At 44.2% G+C, this 22,475-nt stretch overlaps 1 protein-coding gene across 2 annotated transcripts; it reads left to right on the top strand.

Moving 5' to 3' along the window:
* The first annotated feature begins 3,612 nt into the window (after positions 1 to 3,612).
* Positions 3,613 to 19,778, top strand: ASNS (asparagine synthetase (glutamine-hydrolyzing)). 2 transcript variants are annotated; one of them, XM_035129987.2, is made up of 12 exons: positions 3,613 to 3,778; positions 5,179 to 5,445; positions 6,525 to 6,762; positions 10,544 to 10,729; positions 11,374 to 11,475; positions 12,304 to 12,431; positions 14,289 to 14,415; positions 14,759 to 14,865; positions 16,533 to 16,633; positions 17,103 to 17,184; positions 17,888 to 18,043; positions 19,310 to 19,778. In XM_035129987.2, the coding sequence occupies exons 2-12, from the start codon at positions 5,197 to 5,199 to the stop codon at positions 19,517 to 19,519; spliced, it is 1,686 nt and encodes a 561-aa protein (XP_034985878.1). In that variant the 5' UTR covers positions 3,613 to 3,778; positions 5,179 to 5,196; the 3' UTR covers positions 19,520 to 19,778. The 2 variants fall into 2 exon arrangements, with proteins under 2 accessions (XP_034985878.1, XP_034985879.1); XM_035129988.2 differs by lacking the exon at positions 3,613 to 3,778 and adding an exon at positions 3,866 to 3,888.
* Positions 19,779 to 22,475: the final 2,697 nt, after the last annotated feature.

Genomic DNA, 22,475 nt, shown 5'->3' on the forward strand with positions numbered 1-22,475 from the left:
TAACCTTGAAATTCTGTTTATGTGCATAGCAGGAAGTAATTGCAAGCTTATGGTAAAACAGAAGTGTACTTAGCAGTGTTTTTGACTTCATCTGTTTTATTAACCTCTGGTGCCACTTTAAAAACAGCTTTTTTATTACTTAATCTAGATCCTGTTTGTTTTTTTCTGGCAAATGAGGAAGAATCATTGTTAGGAATCAGCCTGTGCTGTAGAGCAAGGTCTAATATCCTGGTAGCCCTTCCTGGAGTTCAACTCAGCATGAGTTCAACTCACAACAATATATTTGTGAAAGATAAAGGCTTGAATGAAAGACTTGATTGAAATTATAGTTCATGAAACACTTATTCATCTTTGCAAGTGTGCATGTTAGGACCTCTGTGTGTGTGTGTGCCTAAAGGTTTCCTGCAGAGTTGCTTCTTCCAAATATGCTCAGTGTCTTACATAGGATTGCATATGCTTATCCAGCTAACATACTCCATGTGCCTGCCATCTGTCCTTTCAAGATATTCATCGTCAGCATTTACAACATGCTCAATCCCCAGCATTTTCAGGATGGGCTGCAATACTGAGCTAAATGGACTAGTGTTTTGACTTTAAAAGATGCTTTTTGAAATGGACATAGTATAATTGCTTTGTGGTGACTATAGTATATCAAAAGGCTGTGTGATAAATGGGCATTTGCCAACAGCACTGCAAGCCCCACCCCCCCACCGGCCTGCCTTTGGTTGTTTTCAGGGTCCAGGCTGGCTGATGCGGAGAGAAACACTCCATCAGATATCTAAGTCCCAAGTTGTTCAGGGCTTTATACGCTAACATCTTGAACTGGACTCCAGTAACATATAGGCTGCTCCTGAGTATCTTGGTATACTATTTCAGATCTTTTACCTTTTCCAGTATCGTTTAGCAATGCTCCTTTGATACTATTCCTCTGCACCATTCTAGGGCATGCCTTCTCCGAGGGAGAGTTATGCAGTGTAGCTGGAGTGTATGCCCTGTGTACTGAAAAATAAATCCCATTGAATTCAACAGGACTGAATTTCAGTAACACTCATTTCCTTTTCTTTCCCCTTTGAAAATGGATGTGAAAGCTGAGTCAGGCTCTGGCTTGGAATGAAAAATTGTGTTGAATATGCACAGCAAAGGTTTTAATACTATCTCAATGTTTGAAGCAGATACTCCATGATAAACACATTTTCAGAAAATGCCAACCTGTTGAATTAATCCGTAGGTATCATTTTGCTTAGCTAAAACCTATGTCTCATCTATTTCAGTACACACCTGTAAGACACTAAGAAGAAATATGCCCATTTATTGTGTCTTAATATTGGGTACTTGTAAATACTCTATAATTATGCCAAATATACTGTAATGTGGCGTCTGAGTATGTGCTAGTAAATGTAACATGTAGCTTGGTTCTCAGATTCAAAACTGCTTGGAAAAACTGACCTAATTGTGGCAAGCTTCTTATTGAAGGATATTGCCAAATACAGGTCATTTTTATAACGGTTCCCACAATACGGTAGCTTACTACAGTATTTTTCATTCAGCTGAAGCTGAGTTGATTTGGATGTCAAAGCAACAGCTCTACCTTGTGACAAAAAAGGGTACTGCTTCTTTCGTCCCTGGCCTAAAGGTTTCAAATTCAGGTTGAACAATTAAAGTGGATTTGTAGAAAGGACTTTTGAGGTAAGGAAATTGATGGGGAAGTGCACTGTTTGGCAGAATGGTGTACCGTATAACCTTCCTGCAAACAAACTGGGATAAATGCTCAATAAACAGGACGCCTAGAGTAGATGTGTAAATCTTATGGCTACATTCTGCGCACCTCCCCTGACTCTCACCCTGCTTCCTGTCTATAAAATCTAGTTTGATGAAGAGTTCTGCTGAACTTTTACTTTTGCTCTGTATTTTGTGATGACTCCCTATGGTTTGTATGGGCAGCATATGTAAATTCATTTCTCTCAAAATACTAGAATGTAGGGTCATTCAGTAAAATTGATTGGCAGTAAGTAGCCACATACAATACAAAAGTAACTTACTGCAAGTGCTTCTGTAAGATAGTAATAGCTTAGGATGGATGAGTTAATGACTATTGGCTATGTGTTGCTAAAATGGAACTGTGATTGGAGACTTATCAGCAGATCTTGGAGCTTGGCAGGAATTGAAATGGGAGAGATTGAATTTGCGGGGGGGGGGTGTTGTGTGAATGTGTACAGTGCTATAAACCAGGCATCCCCAAACTGCGGCCCTCCAGATGTTTTGGCCTACAACTCCCATGATCCCTACCTAAGAGGACCAGTGGTCAGGGATGACGGGAATTGTAGTCCAAAACATCTGCAGGGCCGAAGTTTGGAGATGCCTGCTATAAACAAAACATTTCAATAATAATCACAGCCATGAAGTTATTTATGTACATAGCAAGCAGGTGTGTTGGCCTAAATTAAGATCCAGGTTCAAACCCACTACTTAGCCAGTGAAGCCAGCTGGGGTGCCTTATGGCAGTGAGAGGCAGATTAGGAAGAATACTTGAGCTGGTTTCCACTGTGTGTGTGTGTGGAACATAGGGCCACCTACCACCAGCTGCTCTTTGAGAAGGATTCGGAGAAAGAGAATTACAGGCAAAGCCAATTCCACCCTGCTCCAGCTGCCTACCCATTTAACCACCAGGTGCCCTGGGGGAAGGAGCCTGGTGACGTCTTAATATGTCAGCATTGCTTTTTCCCATTTTTAAAACAGTGGAAGGATTTGGATCCCCAAAGGTGGGAGGATCAATAACTGTAAACATTGAATAAAACACCAGTTATTATCTTTCTATCCCACTCCCTGCCTTGCAGGGTTGATGTGGGATGGAAATAGCGGCAAGAAATCAGTATCCATGACTTTCTCTCCCTGACCAACCTCCAGGGCCAGATTTAGGTTTGATGAGGCCCTAAGCTACTGAAGGTAATGGGGCCCTTTATATGTCCAGCTGTCCTTTGTCAACAACAAATTGTCACTGTTTTTTTGTGTTGAATATATGCTCTATTGTAATTTATGGACCTAAAGCCATTTGCACATAACAAAATATGTATTTTATCAAAGTAATTTTTGAACTGAAATACAGTTAAGAAGAATGTAGGCACCCTATATACAGAAATGAGCAAACCAGTGATATTTTAGGGAGCAGGCTAGCAGGCAGGGCCCATTACTTACATCACAGGAGCCTACACAACACAAAACACTGTTGCTGTACAATATGTAGGTTTCATTTCATTTGTATTTTATCTTATATTTTGGAAATGTACATCCAGGGTTTTTTTCTTTACAATTTTTTTTTTTGGGGGGGCAAAGAGAGTGGGGCCCTAAGCTATAGCTTGTTTAGCTTATACGCAAATCCGGCACTGCCAACCTCTCAGGGTTGTTGTGCGGGGTGGCAAAACTGGGTGGTTTCACAGCCTCGTGAAAAGAGCGGGACGAAAAAGCTACAGGTAATAATAATAGCGGGAGGCCACCCCGTTGACACGCCGCTAGCCAACCCGCCCAGACTGATCTGAATCGCCTCCGCCCAGCGGGACCGGGAAGCCCAAGCAGGAGGCGGGGCGTAGCGCGGGGCTGATGAAATCCGCCTCCGTGTTACACGAGGCCGGCGCAGGCAGCGGGCGGCTTCCGCTTGCCTCCTTCCCGTTTAAGTCCTAAGCGGGCAGCACGAGGTTCAGCGGCGGAGCTGGCCGGTGGTTGCAATCTCTTCTGGCCTGCTGCGGAGGTGTCATTTCATTTCCCGGTGCAGGATCACCGAAAGGTAACGAGCGAGGCTATACTTTCTTGATGTCCGGCTTGTATCTGGTATCCCACCCCACGCGCCCGCCCCCGGCACACTTTCTGCAAAAAGAGCTCAGGTGCCTCGAACAGGTGCGTGGCAGGGCGAGATCCAGCATTCAGACGGAGTGTGTGGTAGCTATTATTGAGGGGGGGAGGGAGGAGAAGGAGGCAGGTTCTATGCTTAGGGGTCGTCAGAAAACTCGTTTGTGGGGCGTGTCATAATGCCGTTATACCGATCTGAGCACGTTTGCAATTATTTGTGCGGTCTGTGGTCTCTTCTGCTCCCTTGCGGAGTTGGCAAGGTTCAGAAAAGGACAACCAAGCAACTTGACAGAAAAGGTTGCAACATTTGGGACTATTTAGTTAGCTGCATCTGTTGAATGTCTGGTTGTCATGCAGTTCTTACAGGTACTTGGGTATGTTGCCAGGCAGGCAAAAAGAAAAAGGAGTGCCCCCCCCCGATTATGTTAGAGAGAGTTATAACTAACCTGGTCCTCCATATGTTGTTGGAGGACAGCTGTAATCATCCCTGGGTGGCCAAGGCTGATGGGAGTTGTAGTCAAACAACACCAGGAAGAGCCCTTTCTCAACTTCTATGAGTAATATGTGCTGAACTGCAAAATGACTACAGTAGAATCTTTTCTCGGTAGTTTGGGGAAAGAGTATAAAGAATAAGAGTGTAGAAGTCTGTCCTAGGGATGTTCTCTTATCTTTTTTTGTCTTCAAAAATTAAGATGTATTCCAAATCTTGTCATTCACTGCCGACCAAGTCCTTAGCATAATTATTATTATTTATTTAAGATGATGTGTGATATTCCATTTAACAGTGCAATCCTATAAACACAGTGTGGGTGGTATTCAACTAAGCTTTATTCAGAGTTGAAAGCAATGGACCTAAGTTAGTCACGTTCATTAATTTCAGTGGGCCGGCTCTGAGTAAAACTTACAAACTGCCCCAGTAGTCAGTCCCATTGACTTCAGTGGAACATACTCCCAGACTGGAGTTACAAAGTGATATACCTAGTGCTAGTCATACTTTGCGTGGGTCTATTCTGAGTATGGTTAAATGCTGGCTATCACCCTTCATTGTCTGAAGAGTAAAACTTTGGACAGTGTGAATAGTTGTGTAATACTTTCAGACCCTCCAAGTGTTTTCTATTGGCCTAGCTGGCAAGTGTCCATGAATCTTGCTTTCCTGGATGAAGGACATTTATTGTTCTGCGTCTCTTGCCTCTGGTGCTTCCCGTCACTGGCACAAAGCACCTGGAAGCTTGTCCAGAAGGCAGGGCAGCCATTGGGCAGAACATTGTGCCACCCACCTTGCTCTGGAGATCATTGGCTGCAACCGAACTCAGGAACTTTGCTACTTTTTCCCAACAGCCTTGAGCAGATACCACCATGTGTGGCATTTGGGCCCTTTTTGGAAGTGATGAATGCCTCTCCGCTCAATGTCTTTGTGCTATGAAAATAGCCCACAGAGGTCCAGATGCATTTCGGTTTGAGAACGTCAATGGATTCACCAACTGCTGTTTCGGCTTCCACCGTCTTGCGATTGTTGACCAGCTCTATGGAATGCAACCCATACGGGTGAAGAAATTCCCTTACTTGTGGCTGTGTTACAATGGAGAAATCTATAACTTCAAAAAGGTAAACGACAACAACCATCTCAACACTGGTTATAAGCTATGCTTGCTTCAATGATCTCTTTAGAGCTAGCTTTGCATGTTCAAAACATTTCTTTGTTGTTATAATGAGTTTTTGTAAGCTGCTTTGGAAGGACCACCCAAAATGCAGCATGTAAATAAAAATTGTTTACAAACAAACCCCCCCCCCTCTGTTTGGGAATTTGGGGTGGCCATTTTAAGTAACTGTAAAGCGTTAGTGCAAAGCACAAGTAGATAAATAGGTACCGCTCCAAGCGGGAAGGTAAACGGCGTTTCCGTGCGCTGCTCTGGTTTGCCAGAAGCGGCTTTGTCAATAATGAGCGCCACAACCCCAGAGTCGGTCATGACTGGACCTAATGGTCAGGGGTCCCTTTACCTTTACCTTTAAAGTGTTAGTACAGAAGCATCATTCATGTGATGCAGCAGTTAGGGTGTTGCACTTGGACCTGGGAGACCAGAGTTTAAATCCCCACTTAGTCATGAAGCTCAGTAGTTACCTTGGGCCAGTTATTGTCTTTCAGTAACTGGGTTATTATGAGGGCAAAATGGAATGGTAGGGGGCAGAAGAACCATATTTGCTGTTTTGAGGTTCTTGGAAGCAAGGTGGCATACAGATATAATAATAAATAAAAATATAAGTTTGTGCAACAAAATATTTTTGCTTTGGCTGCTCCATGTTTAAAATGCTCAGTAAAAATATTTGATAGGATTCCTCCTTTTTAAGCCTCAAAAGTACACTTCTCTGAGCATATTCAAAGCATTTTGTCGTGAAAGGTGTAGGATGAGGGGAAAGAACTTTATCCCGAGCTTAATTCATGAGATTGGGTATCCTGAGACAGCAGCCCCTACTTTACTTTTTGAATCATTCAGATGGTGAAATTGCATGCTGAAGAGACAACTGTACATCTTTCCGGCACTTACTGACAAAACTAATCTACGGCATTTGAACGTTAATGTATAATTATTGCCTTTTTAGGATGTAAAGATGCCTTCCTTTCATGTGTGCCTGACAATATGAATTGGTTTCATTCTTAAAAATACTCATTTCTTTCTCTTTTGTAGCTGCAAAAGAAGTTTGAATTTGATTACCAGACCTTGGTTGATGGAGAAGTAATCCTTCATCTTTACAACAAGGGAGGAATAGAGCAAACAGCCTCCCTGCTAGATGGTGTGTTTGCATTCATTTTGCTTGACACAGCAAATAGAAAAGTGTTTCTGGGAAGAGATACATACGGGGTGAGACCGTTGTTCAAGGTCCTAACAGATGATGGATTCCTGGGTGTCTGCTCCGAGGCCAAAGGTAACCTCAAACTCTGAATCTCTTTTGAAATTGCCTTCATGTGGTACAGATATTTCTTGATCCCGCCACAATAGACCTAATTGTTTAATCTCTTCTCTTTCTGAAAGATGTTGCTTCATCTCACTTTTATGAAAGTATGTTTGCCCTGAATGAAGTAGAGAGTGTCTACTTGGCACCTTGCTGTAACCAAATTTGTGACAGCTTTCAGCAGAAGGCAAACCCATCCCAGAAAATCAGTGTGTTTTTGAAAGTACTTGCAGTAATTATTTGGTGCCTTGTTTTGGTGCGCACCTTAGCTTTCTCTGTTTGTTTGTTTGTTGTTTTATCCCACGATAGAAATATATAGGATGTGATCAAGTTTAAGATGGGTGTAATGGCTTCCAGACCAGTTTTCGCTCTCTGTCTCCCTCTGCCCCAGTTCCTCAAATTCTTTATGGTGTGTATGCATTTTCACACTAAGCAGTATAAATAATGGAAGACCCATCTCTCTGTCCAGCACCACACCTACATGCTTCACTTATTGACTCAGGGATACGTCTAGACAGAGATAAGGAGTTACTCAGAAGCCTCCTCTTGCCTGTACTAGCCTAGCACACAGAGTATCCATGCACACACACCGCAGAGGATGGAGTTAAGTTTTGCTATAATCTGCAGCAGGTGTGGGGAACCTTTGGCCCTCCAGATGTTGCTGAACTACAGCTTTCATCATCCCTGGCCTTTGGCCACACTTGCTGAGGCAGATGGGACCTGTAGTTCAGCAACATCTGAAAGGCCAAAACTTTCCCTACCCTGGTTCTATAGAGATCTCTCTGTGCTTGAGCGTTATACCTGTAGCAAACTGAATTGAGCTTCTACTACTAATAAAAGGAAAATATATATGTTCATTTTATGGCATCAAAGAGTGTACAGTTTATTGTGAACAAGCAAGATTTGTTAGTATGCAGTTTGTTAAAACAATAAGAGATAGTTTGCTCGGGCAGTTGTCAAGCTGGCCCAGCAATTGTCTGCTTAAACTGAAGGGGCAGTAGAGGCAGGAGGAATTCCTTGAGGAGGGAGGCTGCATGGCAGGGCCAATTTAGAGAGGGGAGTTAGAATGTTTAGAGAGGGGAGTCATTTTGGACTCACAGCTGTCCATGGAGGCGCAGGTTAATTCTGTGTCCAGGGCAGCTATCTACCAGCTCCATCTGGTATGCAGGCTGAGACCCTACCTGCCTGCAGATTGTCTCGACAGAGTGGTGCATGCTCTAGTTATCTCCTGCTTGGACTACTGCAATGCACTCTACGTGGGGCTACCTTTGAAGGTGACTCGGAAACTGCAATTAATCCACAATGTAGCAGCTAGACTGTTGACTGGGAGGGGCCGCTGAGACCATATAACACTGGTCCTGAGAGATCTGCATTGGCTCCCAGTACGTTTCCGAGCACAATTCAAAGTGTTGGTACTGACCTTTAAAGCCCTAAACGGCCTCGGTCCTGTATACCTGAAGGAGCGTCTCCACCCCCATTGTTCAGCCCGGACAATGAGGTCCAGCTCTGAGGGTCTTCTGGCAGCTCTCTCACCGCGAGAAGCAAAGTTACAGGGAACCAGGCAGAGGGCCTTCTCGGTAGTAGCACCCGCCCTGTGGAACGCCCTCCCAGCAGATGTCAAGGAAATAAGCAACTATTTTACTTTTAGAAGACATCTGAAGACAGCCCTGTTTAGGGAAGTTTTTAATGTTCGGTTGGGCGCCTCCCAGAGTGGCTGGGGAAATAATAAATTATTATTATTATTATTATTATTATTATTTATTATGTGTTGCATTTCCTTGCTGAGAAGCAGCAGGGGTATCTGCATCAGAGCTGAAGGGAGAAAGAGAAAATCTGAAGCACAAGGGTGAGCTATTCTAAAGCAGGAAAAGCAGAGAGCAGCTCTTCTTGAGCAAGCGGTGCCTGTTGAGGAGGTTGTCCTCAAAACCAGGGCAATGGAAGGAGAGGGGGGGGTGTTACTGGGGACTCTTGGGGAATCACCCCCCTGTCTCATATGGATAACAAGGTGCCTCTTGTTGCCAGCAAGCAACCAGAGGAAACACAATGAGCGGAGGCTGGGCCATTGTAAATACCCCTGAGCCCTGCATTGCACGGAACTATTGTTGTGACAAAGGGAGCTGTGTGCCTCTTGTGGAGCTCCAGTTGATCAGAGTATGAAAACAACAAAGACGAAAGGGAAGCCATGCCGACTTGAATTGGCACCATCTAGGCGAGGGCTGAACCACAAATATTTGGGGAAGTAACTCCTTCTGGTTCAGGTCACATGAAGAAAGTGGAGGTATGTTTTTTTTTTAAAAAAATAGAACATGAGACAGAGGTATCTAGTATACTGAGGGACTGATGCATTTCAGCTAGGGTTGCCAGACTCAATAGAGGACAGGACTTCTGTGCCTTTCATTGCCCTGATCTCTTTTGAGTCTCGAAACCTTAAAGCGAAATCAGCAGACCCTCTGCTTGGAAATTAAACAAAGAGTCTGCTGGTTTCTCTTTAAGGTTTCCAGACTCAAAAGAGAGCAGGGCAATTAAAGGCACAGAAGTCCTGTCCTCTATTGAGTCTGGCAACCCTAATTTCAGCTTGTGTGTCACTGGGTTTTGTTTCTCTGCAAAGATGGTGAGTTCAGAGGGTACTGTGTACAAAGGTGCAGTGAGGGGCTCTAACTCCTAAACTGGGGGTGGGGAAGATGCTGTTGAACCCCATCAGCTCCCAGCCAGCATGGCCAGTGGTCGGAATGATGGGAGTTGGAACCTAGCAACACTGAAGCCTTGACTAATGAGTGCTGATTCACTTCCTGGCAGTGATAGTGCCTCAGGCATGGGCTTTCCCCAGCAGGGCTCTCAGCAGGTCGGATGTGTGCAGGGTTTGTTTAGATTCGAGGTCAGGCAAGAGAGAAAGACATTTGCATTTACTAGAGTCACCGTGCTGATATGTATACTCGTCTCCTTTATTGATAGACAAACAAAAACGACAAATTTGTGTGCCCTCCTTTTGCTTTGCACGTTTTCCCGTTGTAAGTTGACATTTTAGTGGCAAGGCGCCAGAGTCATCCTTAGAACGACAGTGCCGCTGAGTTACTTGATAAGTTTTGAAACTGCAGCTACTTTCCTTTTCTATACAGCTGGTTAGAATACAGTCATACCTCGGTTTAAGTACGCTTCGGTTTGAGTACTTACAGTTTAAGTACTCCGCGGACCCGTCTGGAACGGATTAATCCACTTTCCATTACTTTCAATGGGAAAGTTCGCTTCAGGTTAAGTACGCTTCAGGTTAAGTACAGACTTCCGGAACCAATTGTGTACTTAAACCGAGGTACCACTGTAGATATAAGTAATCTGCATCTGGCCATGTCGAAAGAGTAGAAAGGGGTATATGTGTAATAAACCCTGGTGCCCTCCAGATGTTTTAGATTACAATTCCCATAATCACGCACACTCTCATGTTATGTTATATTAGATAGATATAGATTAGATATAGATATAGATTAGATATAGATAGGGGTGTGGGTGTGTTGCCGTTTGGTTTTGTAAGTGGCTCCTCTATTTGCAAAGGTTGAAAGCTACTGTCTCCCTATATATCTTTTTCCTAACCTTGTGCTAGCCCAGGATTAGATTTGCTATGTTTCTTATAGTGCTGTAGTTGTTACTGTTCTGAAAATTTCTGATGCTTTGACAGTGCATATTTTACATGGGCAAAAGCTAACACCTCTTCTGCCTTCTCTCCCCCTGTGCCCCACAATGCCTTGTTTTACATATTTAGGCCTTATCAACTTGAAGCACAGCATGTCCCTTGATCCCAGAGTGGACCCTTTCCCTCCAGGACACTATGAAGTGTTGGATTTAAAGCCAAATGGCAAAGTTGCATCGGTGGAAGTGGTGAAGTTTCACAGCCCTAAAGATGAACCTCTGCATGCTGCCTACAGCGCCGTACAAAATCTCCCCTCAGGTAACAGCAAATCTAAAATTGTCTTCTTCCTCCCTTAGTAAAGGTGTAAATTTACTGTTCTTGGGACATGATGTCTTGAGGCTTCGTACATTGCTGTTGGGGAATATACCGGATTATCAGACCTTGATTAAATTATGTGTTTCTGATGGACAACTTTATGTTCTGTCTAAACGGTCTGATTTCAAAAAGCCAATGTGTGGGTAGAGTTCTGGTTCAAATGCTTGGAAGCTTCTGCTTTCAACAAGCCATAGTTCCTGTGACGTGCAAACCCAGGGAACTGTGGCTTGGAAACACATCACCCTCCAAATGTTGTTGGACTACAAGTCTTGTAATCCTTGACCCTTGGCCACGTCTGAGGCTGATAGGAGTTGGAGCCCAGCAACTTCTTGAGTGCCACATCACTGGTATGGAGAGCCTGCATGGTGTCATGGATAAGGTCTTGGTCCAGGATCGGGGAGCCCAGAGTTCAAATCCCTGCTCAGCCATGAAAGCTCGCCTTGGGCCAATGACTGACTGTCTTTCATCTTAACCTACCTTGTAAGAAAATTAAAAACAGAGGGTGAGGAATACTTACATGCCACCACAAGCTTCTTGGATAAAAGGTGGAGTATTAATAAATTAATCTCTCCCCCCCCCCCCGATAGGTTTTGATGTTGAAACAGTTAAAAGCAACATTCGGCTTTTGTTTGAAAATGCTGTCAGAAAACGTTTGATGGCTCACAGAAGAATTGGTTGTCTCTTGTCAGGTAAAAAAATAGTGCCTTTCATAATTACCATTGCCTTTCACTAATACAGCCACAACCTGTTTGTAGTGTGTGTGGTCCTCTTACTGTAGGTGTATGGTCCCCCCCCCCACCCATGAAATTCTACTCAATATTGATCCAGAGGAGAACTGCGACGTATAGTTAGCAGAGTAAAAACTTAAACACGATGCAGAATTCCCCAAAAATAGACCAGAGGCAATTGTTTTTCATCCAGCAGAGCTTTACTGCTACTGAAGGCAAATGAGCAATAATGGTCACAAATCCGATACATTCAGGATTGGCACTGTACATAAGAAATCCAGTTGCAGCAGACTTAACTTAAACTTACAATAGCTTATAATACGACTAAACCTTAACACTACGCATACTATGTACCTCAGTGGTATCTCTGTTTAAGTACACAATTGGTTCCGGAAGTCTCTACTTAACCTGAAGTGTACTTAACCTGAAGCAAACTTTCCCATTGAAAGTAATGGAAAGTGGATTAATCCGTTCCAGACGGGTCCGCAGAGTACTCAACCTGAAGCGTACTTAACCCGAAGTATGAGTGTAATAACCTAAAGATCACGAACCTTCTGCTTGTTTCCTTCCCACAGAGAAGCTTCCAGAACCCTCTTGAATTAAGTAGAATAGGAAAGATCTCTACACATCAGATCAATACTTTCTGCACTGAGAAATGCAAACTGACACACTTTGCTGCTGGTGTGGTCCACCTAAAATTCGCATGTCCATATTCTCTTCTCACAAGGGCATTTTGTATGTCAGCTACACGTTCCTGGTTAAGCATAACTGCTAATGGTGTTTTGACAGGCGGCCTGGATTCTAGCTTGGTTGCTTCAATGCTAATCAAATTGATGAAAGAAGGAAACACTCGCTACCCGTTACAAACCTTTGCAATTGGCATGGAAGATGCTCCTGACCTGCTGGCCGCCAGAAAGGTATAGTCCTGTTTTAGTTCAAAAGGCACATGCTCCACATTCACCTGTATGTTGTGATCACACTCTGTAGAGAACCAGCAACCTCATACCTGGCACCGATCAAAGAAACCAATAAATTAGTGCAGTTTTGAAACCCGTGGTTAAAACCAGCACAGTTTTGAAAGGCTCAGTCTGCCATTGTGATTCAAAATGGTGTGCGGTTGTACTCAAACACAGGTGAAAACATGCTCCTTTATCTCAGGATCCAAATTGAAATGTTGGTTACAATATGTTTGGAAGTGTGTCTAAACGCACGGCAAACAAACAACTTTCCAAAATGTGTGGTAGTTGATACTGAGCACAGGATATGTCATCTTGAGAATCTAGACTTTTTTAAACGAGCAGGTTTGTAGACCTTAAGGTGGCCCGCTACACTGAAGGCATGATTCCTTTTTGATGTGAGCTCTGCTTCTGATCTATGGGTGATTCACTAACAGTGCTGCCCCAGATGATCTCAGTGATAGACCTGGGACATATGAGAGTAAGGCGGTTGTTAAGGTATCCTGAGCCTAAGTTGTTCATGCCTTCGTACGGTTTGATTCAGGAAAAGCAAAACAAAGAGCTTCTTCACACAATACATAATTTAATCATAGAATCATAGAGTTGGAAGAGACCACAAGGGCCATCCAGTCCAACCCTCTGCCAAGCAGGAAACACCATCAAAGCATTCCTGGCAGATGGCTATCAAGCCTCCGCTTAAAGACCTCCAAAGAAGGAGACTCCACCACACTCCTTGGCAGCAAATTCCACTGTCGAACAGCTCTTGCTGTCAGGAAGTTCTTCCTAATGTTTAGGTGGAATCTTCTTTCTTGTAGCTTGAATCCATTGCTCCGTGTCCGCTTCTCTGGAGCAGCAGAAAACAACCTTTCACCCTCTTCTATATGACATCCTTTTATATATTTAAACATGGCTATCGTATCACCCCTTAACCTTCTCTTCTCCAGGCTAAACATACCCAGCTCCCTAAGCCGTTCCTCATAAGGCATCGTTTCCAGGCCTTTGACCATTTTGGTTGCCCTCCTCTGGACACATTCAGATGGAACTCACTGCCACAAGATGCGGTGATGGTCTTTTTAAAAATGAGAATTAGACACATTTGTGGAGGCTAGCCAATTAAACATGAAACCTCCATCTTCAGAAGCAGTATACCACGGAATGACATTCGCAGGAAGGTGGCTTTAATGCCCTGCCTGTGAGCTTCTCAGAAATATATTGTTAGCCACCCTGGGATGCTGGACTACAAAGGCCTTTTGGTTGGATCCTACAGGGCTTTTCTTTTTGCTCCAGCGCTTTGCATAGCTCATTGCTCTACCCCAGAAGCAAATTAAATTGTACATAATTAAATAGGTTGGTTTGCAAAAGAAAAATAGTAGAATTCAGCTTTTCTTGACCTGATCTTGAGATTATTTGGGGGATGTAGATTTTTTTAAAAAAAGAAATAAATAGATTGGTGTACAGTCGTACCTTGGAAGTCAAACGCCTTGCGTATCGAACGTTTTGGCTCCAGAATGCCACAAACCCAGAAGTGGGTGCTCCAGTTTGCGAACGTTCTTTGGAATCCGAACATCCAACGTGGCTTCCGTGGCTTCTGATTGGCTGCAGGAGCTTCCTGCAGCCAATCAGGAGCCACGCCTTGGTTTCTGAACATTTTGGAAGTCTAACGGACTTCCGGAATGGATTCCATTCAACTTCCGAGGTACGACTGTGCTGCCTTGCCTAACCATAAGCTTCCGCTTCATTCTAGGTGCAGCTTAACTTTGGCCTTGAAACCCAGTTGAGCCGCTTCGCAGTTCACTTAATATAAATCCTTATTAACAGGTAGCAGCTTACATTGGGAGTGAACATCACGAGGTCATTTTTAATTCTGAAGAAGGGATTCAAGTACTAGAAGACGTTATACTTTCCTTGGAAACCTACGACATTACAACTGTACGAGCTTCAGTGGGTAAGAGATATCCCCCCCCCCACTTCTTTTTCTTCCCCTGAGGGGAAGGTGCTGTCAAAGCATATCCCTCCTCCATCCTTACAGGCCCATTTTGACACATGGATGGAGTTTCCCACCTGTCAGTCACCTGATGTCGCCCCGCCAGAATGGGCCTTCCATTGCTTTTATAAAGTAAAGCTTATAAAGATACAAACGCCTGTCTTTGTCTCTGAAACGCCTTTGGTTTTTCACTTCTTCAGACAATACTGCTTAAGCAGCATGTTAGGGGAAGCCCGCTTAGCCTGAGGATATAGTTTGGGAAAACAAACACAATTGTTTTTTGAAATGGTCTCTCCATGACTAGGCATGTATCTGGTCTCCAAATACATCCGGGAGAAAACGGACAGCGCCGTCATTTTCTCAGGAGAAGGCTCGGATGAGTTGACACAAGGATACATCTATTTCCATAAGGTAAATGCTTGTTATGTTTCTCAAACAATGCTCATTCTTGCCTGCGGCTAAACACAGCGCAGTAAGAGAGAACATGTTTGGAGAAATAAAAAAATGTTTCCGGATGCTGGGCTTCTCTCAACCCCCCCCCCCCAACCATCAACATACAAATAAAACTGCAGGGTGCTATAACTGAGATTCCTGCATTGCAGGGGGTTGGACTAGATGACTCTTAGGGTCCCTTCTAACTCTACAATTCTATGATTCTAGGAGGGGAGAGTGCTCTTGTGTCCTGCTTGCCAGTTTGCCTGGTTGACCACTGTGAGAACAGGCTTGTCTAATATTATTAAGTTCGGGGGTCTATTTGCACTAGCAGAAAAACACTTCTGCTTCATGGCTGGCAGGGCAGCCCTTGTTAGCTAGTAGCCATACCTACTGCCGCATTGCACCCCATACTGTTCTAGAGCAGGCATCCCGAAACTCGGCCCTCCAGCTGTTTTGGGACTGCAATTCCCATCATCCCTGACCACTGGTCCTCTTAGCTAGGGATCATGGGAGTTGTAGGTCAAAACATCTGGAGGGCTGCAGTTTGGGGATGCCTGTTCTAGAGGGTCACTTTGTCATCTCCGAACAGCATTTTTTGGTGGTGCAGAGAGCTGCAGTGGCTTGGGAAGGATGGGCTTAGAGCGGAAGCACTTCCTTGCTAGTGCAAAGCCATCATTGGAGACATCACCAAAATTTCCAGGTCAGCTGTTACTGAAGCAAGATGGAACCACAGGGAAGTGGCGGCCGTGTTCTTCCTTGAAATGGATGAATTAGTCCTTTGAGCACCAATGACGTTTTTCCTCTTTCCTGTGCTAGGAAGCATAGGAACATAGCAAGCTGCCTTATACCACATCAGCCCATTGGTCAAGCCCGGTATTCTCCATACCAGTGTTTCCCAAACTTGGGTCTCCCGCAGTTTGGGGACTACAATTCCCATTTTTATTTTTTTTGTTGAATTTATATACTGCCCTATACCTGGGGGTCTCAGGGAGGTTCACAGAATAAAACCAAGATATAAAACCACAAAATACATAATAAAAATAAAAACAACAACCCAGTAGCCTTCCCCCCCCTTTTTAAAAAGGGCATAGGATGTAAATCAGATCAACCAAAGGCCGGGTTAAAAAGGAACGTTTTTGCCTGGCACCTGAAGGTGTATAATGAAGGCGCCTGGTGAACTTCCCTGGGGAGAGCATTCCACAGACGGGGAGCCACTGCAGAGAAGGCCCTGCTAGGGATGACGGGAGTTGTAGTCCAAAAACAGCTGGAGACCCAAGTTTGGGAAAACACAGGTGTACACGGACTGGCACCAGCTCTCTGCCAGGTTCTCTCCTAGCTCTGCCTGAAAATGCCAGGGATTGGATCTGGAGCCTTCTGCATACAAGGCAACTTCTGTGCTACCGAAGTCACATCCATAGCATCCATTTAAAGCACGTAACTTTCCCCCAAAGAATTCTGGGGACTGTAGTCTGTTAAGGGTGCTGGGAATTGTAGCTCTGTGCAGGGTAAATTATAGTTTCCAGGATTCTTTGTGTTTTAAATGGATGCTGCAGCCCTGTGTCCTGTCCTCCATTTATGTTTGCATGTGTTAGCCCAAGTTACTTGCCCAGGAAGGTCATCTTTCTCCTGTGTCCTTGATGCAGGCACCCACCCCAGGAGAAGCTGCAGAGGAAAGCGAGAGGCTCCTCCGAGAACTCTACCTCTTTGACGTCCTCCGTGCGGACAGGACAACAGCTGCCCATGGGTAATTCTGCTTTGTAACACTATATTGCGGTGTCAATGGGGCAAAAGTAAAAATACATTGCCATTGCTTCTAAAGGTAGGCATCAAACTTGGGTACCTTTTAGTTTTTCAGTAATCTGCAACGAGTCTCCAGGAGGAACCCAAAAAACCCTACGATCCCTATTTAAAGTTAAATCGAAACCAGTTCTTTAACACTGATTTTCTATGGTGGTTTGGGGGGTTTTATGAGAAAGGGACGAGAGAACCTGTTGTCCAGTAGGTGGCGCTGTCTATAACATAGCACAGTGAGAAGCTTTTGAAATGTGTTGATGTCGTACAAGGAAAAATATTGCATTTAGAGCTCTGCAAGTGTCTGACTACAAACGGCTTTAGGATTTCTTAGTTATTACTGTAAGTCTCTGATATATTTTCATACAAAAACATCTACTTATAAGTTTAATAAGTAGCTATTGATGTTTTCTCTTTTTCAGTCTGGAAATGAGAGTTCCATTTTTGGACCACCAGTTTACTGCTTATTACCTGTCTTTGCCAGCAGAACTCAGAACACCAAAGGTAAATTATGCACATATAACCCAACTAGGAAATTTATACTGTAATCCCAGACAGGTTTACTGAGAGGTTAGCCCTATTAAATTCAACCAGGCTCCTTCCTAATTAAGCATGTTTAGAAGTTCAGGCTTAGGCTATGATCAACAGTGGGCTCATTGATGAAAGGTTGAGTCTCACCTGGGAGATCTATTTAGAATTCCAGCGTATGATTGACTTTGGCATTTACCTCTCTAACTTCATTCTTAAAATGCTGTGTTGTGTCTGGCACTGTCTAACACAGGGGTCCCCAGACTACGGCCCGGGGGCCACATACGGCCCCCGAAGCTCTTTTATGCGGCCCCGGGGACCCCCGCCACCTGCTGCCGCTGCCCGCTCTTACTGGTGCAGCGCGGCTGCCGACTTCTGACCCGGAAAAGCGACGGAAATAGCTTGTGCGCACGCGCACGCGTCATTTCCAGTGTACTTCCTGGTCGGAGGAGGCTTCTGCACATGCGCACAAGCTATTTCCGGTGCTTTCCAGGTCGGGAGTGTGCCAGAAATGGCGTTTGCTATAACTGTGTGCCAGAAATAGCGTTTGCTGTAAGTTTGGGGACCCCTGGTCTAACAGAGCTGCTTCTGAAACAACGGGTTGTGTTTCTAGTCTAAATCTTTTTTATTTTTTAATGCCAGTCTTTTGGTGGCTGATATTTGTGGTATCTCTTAACAGAATGGAATTGAAAAGCACCTTTTAAGAGAGGCCTTTGAAGATACCAACTTATTGCCTAAAGAAATACTCTGGAGACCAAAAGAAGCCTTCAGCGATGGCTTAACTTCTATCAAGAAATCATGGTTCTCAATCCTCCAAGACTATATTGATGCTCAGGTACACTGTTACATGTTTTATATTCTTCTACAAGTCTGAAACTTATAGAAGTTGCTTTTTTGTGTGTCTTTCAGGTGAGTTCACATATTTATACAGGTGACTCTTCATTTATGTGGGGGTTACATTATGCCCCCATGCATGCATAAGTGAAATCCGCATAAATGGGGAACAGCCTGCTGTGCCTCCAGCTCGTGAGGAGACCCTCTTTGGAGCCTGAAGGCGACATCCTCTTTTGGCTCCGGAGAGGGTCTTCTCCCAAGCTGGGTTAGTGGTTCTGGGGCCAAAAATTAGACCAGAGGCAATTGTAGTTCATCCAGCAGAGCTTTACTGCTACTGAAAGCAGTTGAACATAATGTTCACAAATCCAATACATTCAGGAATGGCAGAGTCCATAAGAAATCCAGTTGCAGCAGACTTAATTTAAACTTACAGTAAGGAAGTGGCACCCGCCCTGTGGAACGCCCTCCCATCAGATGTCAAAGAGATAGACAACTATCTGATGTTTAGAAAACATCTGAGGGAAGTTTAGGGAAGTTTTTAATGACTGATGTTTTAATATTTTTCTTTTAATTTTTACAAATGCTTTCTTTTGGAAATTCCACAGTCATAAAACAAATACCCGTATATTCCGGCGTATAAGACTACTGGGCGTATAAGACGACCCCCAACTTTTCCAGTTAAAATATAGAGTTTGGGATATACTTGCCGTATAAGAAATACGACCCAGCGTATAAGACGACCCCCGACTTTTGAGAAGATTTCCCTGGGTTAAAAAGTAGTCTTATACGCAGGAATATAATAGTTACAATAATACAAAAATAAACATCGCTATTACATTTCATTAATTACATTCCATTTATAATTGACACGCCTAACGACAAATAATTACAATAGCAACAAATAAAGGCTTGACATATCTTGCTTTGCATGTCATGCATCTATCTCATATATTGGTTTCACCTTTTAAGTTGCATTACTGAAATAAATGCACTTTTTGACGATATTCTAATTTTCCGAGTTTCACCTGTAGGCGAAAGCCTACTCCTTGATCTCGGGAATCCCTCATGCAAAATTGAGTTACAATACCTTCAGAGGTGTCCAAATGCATTTTAAAACAAGCAGATTTTCCAAAATATGTAACATCTGCCAGGAAGACATGGACTGATTTGGGCAGGTGGAGTCATAAACTTGGATAGCTAGTCAAAAACTGGGATTTATGTTTGCAGTTCTCACGGTTTCCATTTTCTTTCCCTTTTGTGCCCATAGGTTGATGATCTTCTGCTGGAGAAGGCGGCGGAGAAATTCCCCTTCAACCCCCCTAAAACAAAAGAAGGCTATTACTACCGCCAGATCTTCGAGAAGCATTTTCCAGGCCGCTCCGATTGGCTCCCTCACTACTGGATGCCGAAGTGGATCAAGGCCACAGATCCATCTGCTCGCACTTTGAAACATTACAAATCGGCTACGAAAGAATAGACATTTCTAACCTGTTTTGAAGTTGCTCTGCGGGTGGTGGCTTCTGAGCCTATAATTGTCCTTAGCCTAAAAGAGAAAGCAAAAAACCCAAAGTTTTTTTTAAAAATAAAAAATAAAGCAATGTGCAAATTGGGATAAAATGGGACTGTACTACTGATTTAATTGACGGCAAAAAACCCAAGAGTTTCTGTTTCTGCTTAAGCTGCATTTTACAGCTAATACACTCCAAAGTAATTATTAAAACCTGTGGGACCGCTCACCGACTCTGCTTTTCTTACTTCCTGGGAAGAGGCCCTTGTGGATTTATTCTGCCTCTGTGGAGGAAATAACTTGATGGTTATTGGGTATTAACGTACCTTGATTTGGAATTGGATGGGGCGGGGAGCGGGGATCACTTTCTTCTCTGGCCCATGCAGCAAAATATAATAAATAATAATATTAATTTATTATTTATACCCTGCCCATCTGGCTGGGTTTCCCCATGATAAAACATCATTTAAAACATTAAAAACTTCCCTAAACAGGGCAGCCTTCAGATAGTTGTTTATTTCCTTGACATTTGATGGGAGGGTGCTTTACAGGGCTGGTGCCACCACCGAAAAGACCCTCTGCCTTGTTCCCTGTAGCTTTTGCAGTGAGGGACCTCCCAGAAGGCCCTCGGAGCTGAACTTCAGTGTCCGGGCTGAACGATGGGGGTGGAGACAACCCTTCAGGTATACTGGGCTGAGGCTGCTTAGGGGTGGACTCATCCTGATGGTGATTTTGGTGCTGGTTTTGTTTTCCTGGATCCAAGTATAGGGTAAGCAAGGAAGAGGGGTTTGCTTATATTCAGGTCTCGTTCATGTGTGTCCCAAGCCATTGACATCTCTGTATGCTTGTTAAACCCTTGGAAAGATAGAATTATAGAATCATAGAGTTGGAAGAGACCACAAGGGTCATCCAGTCCAACCCCCTGCCAAGCAGGGAACACCATCAAAGCATTCTTGACATATGCCTGTCAAGCCTCTGCCTATAGACCTCGAAAGAAGGAGACTCCACCACACTCCTTGGTAGCAAATTCCACTGCCAAACAGCTCTTACTGTCAGGAAGTTCTTCCTAATGTTTAGGTGGAATCTTCTTACTTGTAGTTTGAATCCATTGCTCCGTGTCCGCTTCTCTGGAGCAGCAGAAAACAACCTTTCTCCCTCCTCTATATGACATCCTTTTATATATTTGAACATGGCTATCATATCACCCCTTAACCTTCTCTTCTCCAGGCCAAACATACCCAGCTCCCTAAGCCGTTCCTCATAAGGCATCGTTTCCAGGCCTTTGACCATTTTCGTTGTCCTCCTCTGGACACGTTCCAGCTTGTCAGTATCCTCCTTGAACTGTGGTGCCCAGAACTGGACACAGTACTCCAGGTGAGGTCTGACCAGAGCAGAATACAGTGGTACTATTACTTCCCTTGATCTAGATGCTATACATGTAACATGATCCTCTGCATAAAAGCGTGGCTTCCAGCAGTGTCTTGTATGACTGTGATAGCATCCGCACCCCTACCTGCTATGATTTAAGGAATCATTGCAGCAGTTCCTGGTCAACCTTGTGGTTGCATTGCCTTCCATACCATTTCAACAACTGGCGTGAGTAGCACTCTTGATGTTGACACTTCTCACCAAGATGGGGATGGAGCTGGGTGGGGTGATGTGGAGAGAACTGGGCATTGATGGTTGCCCTCCATCGGTAGGAACCAACGGCTGCCACCGTAGAGATGATGGGAGTTGGAGTTATAGGTGCCGGGTGCCCGAGCACCCACAAATTTCAGTGTCAAGGCCATGCACGTTTCAAAGGTAAAAAAAAGGTAAAGGACCCCTGGACGGTTAAGTCCAGTCAAAGGTGACTATGGGGTTACGGTGCTCATCTTGTTTTCAGGCCGAAGGAGCTGGCATTTGTCCACAGACAGCTTTCCGGGTCATGTGGCCAGCATGACTAAACTGCTTCTGGTGCAACGGGAAACCAGAACTCATGGGAACACTGTTTACCTTTCTGCCACAGTGGTACCTATTTATCTACTTGCACTAGCGTGCTTTTGAACTGCTAAGGTGGCAGGAGCTGGGACCGAGCAACGGGAGCTCACTCTGTCATGGGGGATTCAAACTGCCGACCTTCCAATCGGCAAGCCCAAGAGGCTCAGTGGTTTTAGACCACAGCACCACCCGCGTCCTTACATGGCACCCATGGCCCCAGGCACCCACGGTCGCGGGGCCAAGCCTGCACACCTGGTTGCTCAGCAACATCAAGAAGGCCAAAGGGTCTTCACAACTTTTGTTTCAGGAGCGCCTGAAGAATCAGGCTGCAATCCTATACCTACTTAACAGGGAGTAAGCTGCAATGAACTCTGGGGGATTTGTTTCTTAAGCAGTACAACTCTTTCCATTTCTATTATCAGTTTGAATCAGATGGTTATGTTTTCCCTTAGCAATAACCATTGTACAAAAAAATACAATGCTTTTTATTTTGCAGATTTCCAAATTCTGGTGGCAATAATAATAGGCAATTATTGTACAAAAGCAATAACTTGCAACACCACCTGACAACACCAACAGAAAATCCTCCCGTTTAGTTATGGGGATGGATTTCACTCCCCTAGCCTATCATATCAGATCAGAAACATAATATACAAACACTGGCACATTGTGGAAGACATTCCTGGCTGTAAAGATCCCCTGCTCTTGGGGTTTAGAAAGAAAGGGACCCTATGCAATCGGTGAAAGCAGATTTCCTAGAACCGTCATCTATTATTACCAAAGGCCACTATAGGTGCGGCTCCTGCAATTTATGTCCTTACAGTTTGCCAGTTAAGGAGATCAGGAGTGAACACACTCGGTTCACCTTTAAGATTAATTTGATGAGAACCTGCAATTCTAAGAACGTCGTATACTGCATTCGGTGTCCCTGTAATAAACTGTACAT

Source organism: Zootoca vivipara, chromosome 12 (assembly GCF_963506605.1).
Source record: "Zootoca vivipara chromosome 12, rZooViv1.1, whole genome shotgun sequence".
Classification (NCBI taxonomy): Eukaryota; Metazoa; Chordata; class Lepidosauria; order Squamata; family Lacertidae; genus Zootoca; species Zootoca vivipara.

Bases quoted from the DNA above. Each gene is read 5' to 3' on its own strand.
- ASNS (XM_035129987.2), top strand. From the start codon at position 5,197: ATGTGTGGCATTTGGGCCCTTTTTGGAAGTGATGAATGCCTCTCCGCT. The intron at 16,634-17,102 runs GTAATTCTGCTT...TCTCTTTTTCAG, and splicing joins AGGACAACAGCTGCCCATGG to TCTGGAAATGAGAGTTCCAT. The intron at 17,185-17,887 runs GTAAATTATGCA...ATCTCTTAACAG, and splicing joins CAGAACTCAGAACACCAAAG to AATGGAATTGAAAAGCACCT.